Raw genomic sequence first — 13229 nt, 5'->3', positions numbered from 1 at the left:
GATGGCTTGTTCCTGTGCTGTATTGTTCTATTTACTACTCCACAGTTGAATAGATCTGGCCAATATTTTTTACTTATTGGACACCCCAGCAAATCACATCAAAAAGATACGGGATTGGATCTTCAATTTGTTTCTCATGTATGTAGTCCTTTTCAGTGTCCTTCAGAAGTCAGATTTTAGCACATGCGCCCATTTTTTTACAACGAATTTGATTAGATGCTTTAATGTATTAAATTCCTTGCATTGTTTCAACAAATGTAGGCGGGAAAGATTTGGGCAAGAGAATGAGAAGTTCGGTTGATGAGAAAAGTTGAGGATCTGGAAGGAGTTGAAGAGACAACACATACCAGGAGATTTTGAAATCTAATATTACTGCAGCTGACCTCTCAGCAAACTCAGAGCAATCTGTAATGGGTTTGTTTCATTGTTACCATGCACTTGGATTAATTTGAAATGCCATTCAGCTTTCTATAGATTAATGTTCATAAAACCAATTATTTATCTGGTTATCCGTATTAATGATCCAGTAAGCTTGACTCCAGTCCATTTTATACAGAGTAATAGGCTGCAGCACTTCAGCCTATTGTTTGGATGATATTGTAAACCAGAAGAATGAAACACATATTTGAAATGCTTCACAGTTCTTTGCTGCAACTGGTTTTTTATTATTAGATTTTATTGTTCTTGTCATAACAGTGTAAATAGTCTTTTATAACTTTCTTCATGTCTCTTATGTTTCCCTTGCACTTGCAGTCAGCTGGAAAAAGAACATAAAACCTGGGTGCAGAATTAGGTCATCCAGCCCATCGAATATGCCCCTGTCATTTGATCACGGCTGATTTATTTTCCCTCACAACCCCCCTCTTTTGCCTTCTCCCCAGAATCTTTAATGCCCTTACTAATCAAGAATCAGTTGACCTCTGCTTTCAGTGTACCCAGTGATTGTATAGTGTGGTGGAGTAGAAGCAGGCTCACGGGGCACACAGCTGCTCTTATTTCTTGTACTCTTAAAACTCATTGAGACCATGTACTGCTAGCATTAAAACTTGCAGATTATTTTAGAGTGAGACTGGTTTACAAATATTTTAACTAGTTATGTTTCCAAATGATTTATCTTGGTTGCAGTGGTAGGTTCGACTTGTGGAACTATACTTGAAAATTGTCAGTAACTTCAGGATTCCTTCCTTATAGTCAGTATTTGCAGAAATCACAAAGATGTTGCCACTTCCATAAAGTACGACAATAACTTAGTTCACTTCTATTATCATCACGTGCTCCAAGCTTTCGTGTTCTGTAGCAGTATATCATGCCTATGCTTGCTTGGAAAATTTGCATTAAAGCATTAATGGTCTTAAGGCAACTTGTTACAATCAGTGAAAATGAAAACCATGTGTTAGGAGTTACAGTGTGGAAAGTTGACCATACTTTTGAATGAACAGAACAAATTATTTGAAAAGTGGCAATTTGTTAGATCATCAGATTGCACAATTCTATTCACAGGTAAGCTTCCCAAGACTGTGAGTCATCCTCTTTATCAGTTTTTAATCTTTCAGTAGTTGATCCCTTACTAGTATCATTTTTGTTAGAATGTGTCCATTGTGCCACTTCATGGCTGTAACCTATACTGATTCTGGAAGGAATTTTTACACTGCTGAAGAGGATTATAGTGAGAACATCTTCAGCAGATTGCAGGAATACCTAAAATTACTGCATTCAGACTTGTCTCCAATCATGAGAATGGACACAAGCTTCACTGCAATCTCCAAGTATGCTCTCGTCTTCCGACATGACAGAATGAATTCATGTTAGTAGAATTTCTCTGCCTTGTTGGGATTTCCTCTGCTCCGGAGACCTATTTTTTCCACCTGTTGGGTGATCTTTTCTGTGCTGCAGTACCACTAAGATTTTGATGGACAGTGAATTGCAGAATGGAGTTAGAGGCATGTGTATCAACGAGAATGACTGTGTAGAAGTGTTTAGACTGCTGTCTTGCTTTGCAGTCCTTGACCTCTTCTCCATTCTTAGATCATTAGGCATAGGAGCAAAATTAACCTCTCAACCCCATTCTCTTGCCTTCTCCCAATAACCATTGATGTTCTTTCTAATCAAGTACCTATCAACCTCTACTCTAAATAATATCCACTGACTTGGCGTCAACAACTGTCTGTGGCAATAAATTCCATAGATCCACCATCCTCTAGCTAAAGAAATTCATCATCTCTGTTCAAATGTGGCGTCCTTCTTTTCTGAGACTGTGCCCATCTTGGCTGCAAGGTACTGACTAAAATGTCCTTTCTTTGTGATCTTCAAGTCCCTCTGCATTATTTATCTAGCAGCAATTGTTTCTCTTGCCATTGCTATTTTAAGTTAGCTGATGTAGCTAACAGAACAAGTTAGATAGTTGTTGATCTTACAGCCATCAGTTACAAATATAAGAATACCCTTCTGATTTTGTGCTGGGCTGATGATGTAGTTTAACTGATGCCAATGCCTAGATCAACATTACAACCATGGTGGCTCTGACAAACTAGTTTTGTTTAGAACAAGATCGTATTTTAAGCCACTCATTAAGCTATCCAAACTCTCTTCCTGCCAGTTGAACCTTCCCAGAAGTTTTGCTCCTTTCTAATTCTGGCATCAAAGGCAAATCGACTTGTTGCCCATCGGAATTCCATCCATAGATTGCTGAGTGTGGGGGTATATATGCCTTGCTAGTTCCTTGATTTAGTGTACAAGAGATACATTCAAAGGTACACTAGAGTGTGTTTCTCACAGGTCACCATGTCAGGAGCACAGTATATGTTCTAGGTTTCCATTTGTTTTAGGTATATCTTCACTTTATCTCTCAAGCTGTCTTTCTTCCATCTGTCTTCTTTCATTCAAGATAATGACAATGTTATTCTCCTATTTGTTATATACAGTACATGGCTGTAAATAAATGGGGGAAATAGAGATGTTTTCTTATTTAATACAGAAAAACTTTTTTACGTTAGTAGTAATCAAATCCAGTTCTATAATTCACACTGTATCTGAAATTATCAGAGAGCAGGGCTATAATATCCATGTCCTTCCTGCTATCCAATGTATTGATAAACATCAGAGCTGACTGAATCTGAAAGGAGCGAGACAGTCTCCAAGTGCTGTGTACATTGGAAAATGGTAGTGATTACTTAGCAAAATCACGTAGGTGGACGCACAGATATTCAGAAGGTTGACAGATCAACAAGCATTCTGCTGAGCCAGTTGCTCTCCTATCCAAAGAACGGGTAAGCATTACTGTTTGATGAAAGGGAAAGAGAAAACTACAAGAGTTAAGAATCTGAACTAAAAGAAAAATGCTCTCCATCAGAACTTTTGTTACTGCTCTTGGGTGGTAGAGACCTTTTGTTTCAGCATTTGATACTAGATTCCAAAAGGATGTCTATGTTTTCTGAAATCCACTGTATAAAGTACTTTGGAAGTTACTGATGCAGTCAACTGTATCAAAGACCAGTAGATTGCTGATCTCTTCAATCCCTGTGATGTGGACATCACTGGCAAGGCTAGCAGTTACTAATAGTCCTCAAACTGAAGATCAGAACATTGGTGGATCTGTAGACACATACACACAGACCATTCTAGGTTAAGACAGCAGATGTTCTTCCCTGAAGAGCCTTGCTGAACCAGATTTTTTTAATGAAATCCAGTAATTTTATAATTACCAGTCTTGTTTTTTAATTCCAATTATTTTTATTTAGTCAATTGGAATTTAAATTTTTTCATCTGCTGTGGTGGGATCTGAACTCGTGGATAGATTAGTCCAGACCTCTTCTTGCCTGTACCTTGACCACAATTGTACTGTATTTGTTCTTGATTCCCCAACTGCAACAGGGTGTGTAGTTACCGTGTCTATGGCCTTTATGATCTTAAATACCAAAACGATGCAGAGGCAAGAAATTAAAAGATATTATATACAAAAACAGAAAATACTAGGAAATTCTCAGCAGGTCATAGATGCTGCCTAACTTGCTGAGCGTTTCTGTTTCAAGTTTCTAGCAGCTTTACTTTTTATTTTCAGGTATTATATAGTTGACTTATTGCAGTTAATACAAGAGATGTTTGTAGTCTTCAGAAAGGCGCGGGTCAACTACTCTTCATTGCACGTCAATGGCTCTGCCATGGAGAGTGTTTAGAGCATAAACTTCCTTGGTGTGCCCATAATGGACCCACAACACCACCTCATTAATCTAGAGGGCACAGCAGCGTCAACACTTTCTGAGGAGTGTGCAAGACTCTCCGCCTGCATTCTAACAACTGTCTACAGGAGCACCATAGCAAATCCTGTAAGGCTACATTCATTCTCAGTATTACATCCTTGCTTTTATATTCTAGTCCTCTTGAAATGAATGCTAACCGCATTTGCCTTCCTCACCACAGACTCAACCTGCAAATTAACCTTTTGGGAATCCTGCACGAGGACTCCCGAGATTCTTTGCACCTCAGATTTTTGAATTTTCTCTCAATTTAGAAAATAGTCTGTTTTTATTTCTGCCAGCAAAAAGCAAGACCATATACTTCCCGACACTGTATTCCATCTCCTACTTCTTTGCCTGTTCTCTTAATCTGTCTAAGTCCTTGTATAACCTCTCTGCTTCCTCAAAACCACCTAAATTTGTATCGTCCGCAAACTTGCCACAAAGTCGTCAATTCTGTCAATCAGATCATTGACACGTACATAAGAAGTGGTCCCAACACAAACCCCCATGGAATACCACTAGTCACTGGCAGCCAACCAGAAAAGGGTCCCTTTATTCCCACTCTTTGCGTCCCGCCAATCAGCCAATGCTCTATCCATGCTGGTATCTTTCCTGTGATACCACGGCTCTTAACTTATTAAGCAGACTCATGTATGGCTCCTTGCCTGAAAATCCAAGTACACGATGTCCACCAATTCTCCTTTGTTTATCCTGCTTGTTCTTTCTTCAAAGAATTCTAACAGATTTTTCTGGCAAGATTTTCCCTTAAGGAAACCATTCTGATTATCGCTTATGTGCCTCGTGCCTTCAAGCACCCTGTAAACAATTCTTTAACAGCCAACTCCCAACATCTTCCCAACTTCTGAAGTCAGACTAACTGGCCTGTAATTTCCATTTTTTTTTTGTCTCTCTCCCTTCTTAAAACAGTGGAGTGACATTTGCAACTTTCCAGTCTTCTAGAACCATTCCAGAATCCATTGATTCTTGAAAGATCATTACTAATGCCTCCACAACCTCTTTAGTCACCTTTTTCATAACTCTGGGGTGTACACCATCTAGTCCAGGTGATTTATTTACCTTCAGACCTTTCAGTTTTTCAAGCTCCATCTCCTTGGCACTTCTGTCCCCTGGCAATCTCAAACTTCCGGCATATTACTAGTGTCTTCCTCAATTAACATTTGTCCACCATTTCCTTGTCCCCTATTACTACCTCTCCAGCATCATTTTCCAGCAGTCTGATATCTACCCTTGCCTCTCTTTTACACTTTATATATCTGAAGAAACTTTTGGTATCCTCTTTAATGTTATTGACTTGCTTGCCTTCATATTTCACCTTTTCCTTCTTTATGATCTTTTTAGTTGCCTTTGGTTGGTTTTTAAAAGCTTCCCAATCCTTTAACATCCCACTAATTTTTATCTATTATATGCCCCTTCTTTGGCTTTTATGCTGGCTTTGACCTCCCTCGTCAGCCACAATTGCACTATTCTGCCTTTAGAATACTTCTTTTGGGAAATATCTATCCAGCTTCTTCCCTCGTGCCTGTAAGACTAATGAATTCCCTGCCACCACCAAGATCTTGACACTAGGACAGCAAATCATCTACTGTACTGTTGCTGTTTAATGTTTGCCTATGCTGCGCAGTACATGTAGTTTGAATTCTATTCAAAGTTAACAGGACGCTATTACAGCTCGGAGCATCAGAGTTCAATTCCAACTGTCTGCACGTCCTTCCCCTGAGCTCATGGGTTTCTTCCGGGTGCTCCAGTTTCCTCCCACATTCCAAAGATGTGCCAGTTAGTAGATTGGTTGGTCATTGTAAATTGTTCTGTGTTTAGGCTAGAGGTAAATAGATAGGTTGCTGGGTGCTGCAGCTCTTTGAGACAGAAGAGCCAGTTCCATGCTGTCTCTCTAAATAAAAAAAAAATAAACGTTTTACAGAACTTATTTGTGGTAATATTTTGTTTTATGTTTTGTGAGTGTACTGTGGTCCAAAGGAATGTAGATCCGTTTGGTTGTGTACATTTACAGTCAGATGGCAATAAACTTGAACTTAGTAGTAAGTCTTTAACCACCTTTTCCCATGTGGCTCCTTGATAGAAATAGTTCAGTTGAATTCAGCAACTTCTTTATGAAATATGCAACCAGCTGAAGGTGGGGAAAGCTATGCTGATTCAGCTATCACTAATTTGTTGTGGTGGTCTAAGAATAGCCTCCGTTTGTGGTCGTCTGCTGCAGCCAAGAGGCTAAAAGAAGGCTTGTGTGGCAGCAGATGTATATGATAAAATCCGAACACTTGCCAGCATTTTCCCAAAATTCTAGCTCAGAGGCCATCCAATCAGGTTTTAGATTTCAGCTCAGAAAAGCTTTTTCTTTAATTTGGTTAATTGCAAGCAATGTTTTTTTTATGTAAAGTTTCAGGCTTCTTTCCAAAAAATTATCTTTGAAAGCACTTGGGGAAATCTCCCATTAAACACCAACCTTTCAGTTTCAGTTGGTTGAAGATTTAAGATTTTCAGAGAAGCAGTTATATGGTCAGCACATTAGAGTAAGTGAGATACAGCAAGGAACCAGGCCCTTTTGGCGAGGAAATATGAACTAAAATTGCTTAGAGAGCAATCGGGGTGGTGCAATTATCATTTATGCTCGTCACCTTATCTTTGATTAAAAATGGATTGTTTCATGCATAAAGGAGCTTCTCGAGCAATTAAGCTAAATACAATAAAAGCTGAAGATGCTTAATCAAATATGACTTGGATGTCAGGAGTTCAAGCTGATGTTTGACATTCCTACACCGATGATACTGGCATTTTAATCTATAATGTAAGAAAAGATTTGCATAGGTTGTACTTCACTTGTCATAAGCCAAGTCAGCTTGTATAAAAGATGCCTTACAGGTGCAGTTACAAAGGCATGTTAGACAGCTAGTTTGAATATTGCAACATCTTATAAAAGGCATTAAGGTGAGCTTTTTCTATATGGTATCTCAGGATTCCCTCTACGGTAATAAGCTGAAGGAACTGATGAATTTAGAATAAACTCAGAGGGTACTAGACATGCACAGATTTTAGCATCTGTAATTTTTTGAATCTCAATTCAAAGATGAAGTTAGATCTTGCCTAACAAAACTGCCTTCATTCTTTGAAGTAAGCATATTGATATCGAGTGTATGTTCTCACTGATTTTCAAATACTTTGTGCAACCAGTTATTGTATCTAGTATCTGAAAATGTTGTGTGCCATTTGGGTCACAATACTAGAGGAAGGATATGATGAAGCTAGAAGGGGTGCAAATGAAATTCACAAACATGTGGTCGTAACTGGATTACTTGAGTTATGAGAAATGACTGGATCGGCTGGGACTGATTTACCTGAAGTGCAGGAGGCTGAGAGGTGTCCTTAAAGAGAATTATGAAAATTGTAAGAAACATAGATAAGATGATTAGACACAGTTTTCCCCCCAAGTTAAGTCCACAACTTGAGAACATGGGTTTAAGGTGAAAGGTTTAAAGGAACATAAGATGCAAGATTTTCACATAATGTGTGCTGGTGATATGGAATGAGCTGAAAGAGGAATTGGTAAAGGCAGGTAAAATTAAAGCATTCAGAAGACATTTGGGCAGATTCGTGGATGGGAAAGGTTTGGAGAGATATGGGTCAAATGCAGGAAAATGGAACTAGCTCAGGAAGGCAGCTTGGGCAGCAAGGACAAGTTGGGCCATAGGGCCTGTTCCTGTGCTGTTTGACTCTTTAACTCTAAAAAGCTTTAATTAAACTGTAATCTAGATCATGAAGCTGTTAAGAAAATACCCTGATACATGACTGTAGAGAAACCGAGAGGGGGATGCTGAAGTCTATAGCATTTGCATCTTCCTCAGCAGAGGCTGTTTTATCCACCAGACTTAAGTTGAATTTTTTTTTACACTAAAATAAGGAATCCAGTAAAAACAGAGGGTGTCATGTTGGATTTACTCTGAAATTAAATGCCATTTGGTTAAACTTAAACAATTGCACATAGGTCAAATTCAGTAAGTCACATTCATCGTGAAAGAAGCACCTTCTGAAGCTGATGGAAGGCTGACAGTAATTTTCGGATTAATGGGTTTCCACAAAGGTTGTGTAAAAATTCATAGGGCACTAAACATCAAATGAATGAAACTAAGCTAGAAATTAAATAGGAGGCAGCACAGCTCAGGGTGTGACTCAAGACAGAAAATTCAGGTTTCATTCTATCCTTTCATCAGGACTAATTCTGAAACATTAATTCCTCCTTCCTTTCTCCACAGATGTTACATCACCTCAATATTTCCAGAATTTGCCTGTATTAATTTCAGAATACAGGCACTGGAAAAGGTGCAGAAAATTGCAATTGATTTTATTAGATAAAAATTCAATAAGGAAGGACCTCATTAAAATATGAAAAAAATCCCTGACACTGATAGGTAAACCTTGGCTTTTTTTCCTGAGTAATCCAAAGCTAGTTCCATAGCCTTCTACCCAATTCAATTAATTTTGACTTTTTTTTTTATTAGATCAGCTCTCATTCTCCCTTGCTGTAATGAATGAAGTGCTAACCTGTTCAATCTCTATGACTAGGTACCTCAAGTCTTGGCAACATCCTTGTAAATCTTTTCTGCACTCTTTTTCGCAGAATATTTTCTTTCTTTTGACAGGATGACCAAAACTTAACAGAATACTCCAAATGCAGATTCACCAATGTCCTGTACAACTGCAACATAATGTTCTAACTTCTATATTAATTGCCCTGATTGATGAAGACCAGAGTGCCAGAAATATCCTTCACCGCCCAACCTATCTGTGATATCACTTTCAGGGGACCATGTACTCGCACTCCTATGTACCCCTGTTTTCCAACTTGCCCCAGAGCATGACCATTCACTGTAGAAGTTCTACCCTAATACGTCTTCCAAAAATGTAACGCCTCACATCGATCTGAAGTAAATTCCATTTGCCTCTGTCGGCCCACTTTTCCGGTTGATCAAGACTCCGCTGTATTTCTTGATAACTTTCTTCATTATCTGTTACATCACCGATTTTAGTGCAAACTTTCTAACCATGCCTTTTATATTGACATCTAAATCACTGATTTAGATGACTAATGAAAATGAGCCTAGTACTGACTCTGGAGGTACACCATTATTCATAGGCCTCCAGACTGAAAAATAATCTTCCTACCCTCAAGCCAGTTTTGTATCCAGTAGACTTACCATGGTTTAACTGGGCTTTGTGCCTGTGTTATCACGGAAGAATTAATCATGATACCAATAAAGTTGAATCTTCTGTCTTTATTCGTCCCAGCAAGTTGGAGAATTGGAAATCCCTTCTCATTGTTTGGCCTGACACTAAATTGATCCAGGAAGTATCATATTTGATGACTATATTGCCTGCATGAAATACATCTATCTCTTTCCCACATTTAGGGAGTTGCCATTTATTGATAACCATTGCCAAAAGCTAGGTCTGTGTACACTGCAGTTTATTGAAATGAAAACATGTGCAGCATTTACCTTCCACATCTTAGCTACTGTTGTGCCTGTGGAATCTGTCAGCTCATAAATTCAGCCTTGTACTTCCTCCGGATGCTTCCTGAATGAACTAGAGTGAATGACATGACTGATTTCATGATGGCTGCAAAGTTTTTGAATTGGGAAAATGTGAGAACTCCTTTGAGGTTACTACAACTTGCAGTAAAAGACAGCGTTAAGCACAATACTGATTCTAACAACTGTATGCAACTAAATTCCAAGCAAATTTTGTAATTAGCTTCTTGTAAGCAAGTCTGAGCAAAGAGTATTTGCTTCCATGCAGGGATGATGACACTGTCTCCTGAACCCTGATAATTAGCACTTTAACATGTGTTAGAAGTGGCACATTTGCTTAATGACGTACATTTGTAATAGCTACAGCTGTATGCTAGTAAAAGAAGAAACAAACAATCTGCTTAAGGAACTTCATGGATTGAGCAGCGTCATAGGGGATAGGGGGAAATGAAATGTAAATGTTTTGGGTTGAGGTCCTGCATTAAATTTATCCTCCCTAATAGTCTAGTTCTTTCCATTGGGGAATATCTGAGTACCAGATGATGTCATTGCCGCTTTCTGCCCATGTAGCTTATCCACATGAATTTCCATACTAAGTGGATCTAATACCATCTGTAAATGTGCAGGTGGGGTTTATTTGGGTGGGGGGAGGGATGAAGTTAGTCATCGTGTTTTTGGAAAAAAGCCTTCTTTCTGTTTCCCAGCCACTTCGTCAGATTGCAAAAGGCCACAATATTGCTCTGGGTTGCCTTCTCCCCAGAGAATGATCTTTCAATCAAAAACTGTGCCCCATTTATTTAGCTTGGGTGATTTAAAAAAATGCAGTACGTTTCTATTTGAGATTTACTGGTGAAAAATGTAAGCTTATCCTTTACAGTAGAATTATCAGGCATAGCTGTTGCCTCATCAGCCAGATTTGTATTTGCATTTATTGTTCTGTTCATCAGAGTTAATGAATATATCTTAATGTAACGTAATTGAAAGTAAATTTGACAGCTAAAATTTGCTGGCTGTGCATGTTTCGATGGATTCATGTTTAGTGAAGAATTGATCCAGAAACTGGTAGTATTAGTGAAGGAGTTGGTAATTTCAAAATAAAAATATCTGGGCAGCAATCTCAGTAGTCATGCAGCATCTGTGGCGGCAAAAGATGAAAGTCAAAGTTTCAGGTTGAGACCTGGCATCAGCATTTTGTAGAATCTTTGTCTTCATTGTAAGATAGGTTTTGACAGACTTGCTGCAAATTCATGTCTTGATTGAACGTTTAAAGTATAATGGTTTTGAATGTGATGGTTGGGTGACTTCACCTAAATGCTGAATAGCCTAATAATACACACTAAAAGAAAATTAATACAATGTCTTTGGAGAAATAACTTTTTGCTAGCACCACCCACCTTCCTCATTTAGAGTACCATGACTTACATGCAAGATGTAGGTCACACTTTCATTTCTTACTAGGTCTCTGTAAAATTATGCAAGTGACATTTAAAAAAAGCATTATAACACCAAAACTAATTACTCTAAAGTGTTGCGACAATATGATATTTATCAATTATGTAAGCTCTAATTTTGGCATTGTAAGTGTTTACTGTTGTGATGTTTTTCTTCAATTACATCATCTCTTCACTTATCAAAGCCAACAGCCCTGAATCTGTCTTTATCATCATTGAGTAATATTGTTGGTAGGTGTCTACTCTGACCTTTACATTTGGTTCAGTTTTAGGACAGAACTGTTTTTGTAAAATTGGTTTCATGTCTCATGCTGCATGAAGCACTCTGTTTAGAATATTGATAATACGTATGCTTGCTATTCTTACAGTTCATTTTGACATGTGCTTTCTTACCATGATGCAGAAGGAAGCTATTTACTGATCAAATCCATGCCAGGTCCCAGCAAAGCAATCCCATTCGTCAGGTCCCTCCTCTCCTTATTCTGCTATACCTTGAGACCTTTGCACATGCTCATCAACTGCTCTTTTGTTTACCACTTAGCTTTATCAAGGAATGCATTTGATTCAAAAGATTCAAAGTACATTAATTATCAAAGTATATATGCAGAATTTGTCTTCCTACAGACAGCTGAATCTCAGGGTTGTATACAGCAGCCAGTTAACCCTTCAGTTCATTTACAGCACATGGGAGAAAAGCACATGGTCATGGGGAGGATATATAGATTCCACACCTGAGAAAGGATCAAACCTGGGACCCAGGACTGTGAGGCAGCATTGCTAATTGCCACATTGCAGCACTGTCAGAGAAGGCATGGAAGCAGATCTACCATATAGTGCTGCTCAAAATGCTGGAGGAACTCACCAGGCCAGGCAGCATCTATGGAAAAAAAGTGGAGTCAATGTTTCGGGCCGAAACCCTTTGGCAGGGCTGATTTTCTTGCAACAGAGACCCTTGTTAGTTAAGTTTTAAGCTAAAACACAAATGTCTTCTCTTTTCTAATACATAACTTGTTCTTGTCTGACAGGTTAAAAGTGTCTTCAACATGACAGCAAAAGAAGGGAGGAAGAGATCAATCAGTGCTCTGGTCGTGGTTGGAAATGGAAATGGGGCTGCAGGTAAGGGTTGAAACAAAATAACCCCTCAATGAAACATCATTTGCTGGATAGCTGAGTCAACCCTGGTTGGTATAAATCTGGGGAGTGAATGCCCTCTTACCATGTTGTATAATTCCATGATTCAACTAATAACACTCAAAGCCCTTTCTACCATCTACCAGACACAAGTCATGATTGATAGATTACCTCCAGCAACCTAGATTGGCCTGTTTCCAGCATAAGATCAAAAGAAATAGGGCAGATGTAGGCCATTTGGCCCATTGATCATGCTTCGCCTTTAAGAAGATGATGGCTGATCTGGGCATGAACTCAGCTTTGCCTACCTACCTTTTCCCCATTACTCTTAATTCCCCTATTGTGCAAAAACATATCCAACTGTGTCTTAAATATATTTGATGAGGTAGCTTCAAATGTTTCCCTGGGCAGAGAATTCCACAAATTCACGACTCTTTGAGAAAAGCAGTTCCTCCTCATCTCCGTCTTAACTTGTGTGGAGATTTTCGCTATTCAGACAAAGCAGCCAACCCTATGAATGACATCCTATCTACCAGCCTGAACATTCAATTGCTTCACGAGTAAGTCTGCTGGTAAACTCAGGGGATTGAGCAGTGTCGATGGTGGGGAAAAGAATTGTTGATGTTTCATCAGAAGGTCTGATGCGGGTTTGGACAGTGTTCCTGTCTGCAAAGGGCATAGTCAGTCAGGGTTTTCAAAAAGCAAGCAGATGTCACCTGAAAAATAATTTATGGAGAAGGATCAAGGAAAGGGACTGATGTGATGATTTTACAAAAATACAATGGGCCAATTGGTTCTTGCACTGTAATGATTCTTTAGCTTTCCTGCCATTTCCCATTGCTCTGGAAATGTTT

General features: G+C 38.8%; 1 protein-coding gene across 2 annotated transcripts in view; it reads left to right on the top strand.

Moving 5' to 3' along the window:
- Nucleotides 1-13229, top strand: part of mrps5 (mitochondrial ribosomal protein S5) — a 124798-nt gene that overhangs the window by 86085 nt on the left and 25484 nt on the right. For both annotated transcript variants that reach the window (XM_059982905.1, XM_059982906.1), the window contains one exon: nucleotides 12270-12360. In XM_059982905.1, the coding sequence (XP_059838888.1) occupies nucleotides 12270-12360 (91 nt within the window). The remainder of the gene's footprint in view (nucleotides 1-12269; nucleotides 12361-13229) is intronic.

Source organism: Hypanus sabinus, chromosome 10 (genome assembly GCF_030144855.1).
Source record: "Hypanus sabinus isolate sHypSab1 chromosome 10, sHypSab1.hap1, whole genome shotgun sequence".
NCBI classification, from domain to species: domain Eukaryota; kingdom Metazoa; phylum Chordata; class Chondrichthyes; order Myliobatiformes; family Dasyatidae; genus Hypanus; species Hypanus sabinus.
Note: the sequence above shows the minus strand (reverse complement) of the source record. Positions and strands in the feature narration are given on the sequence as shown.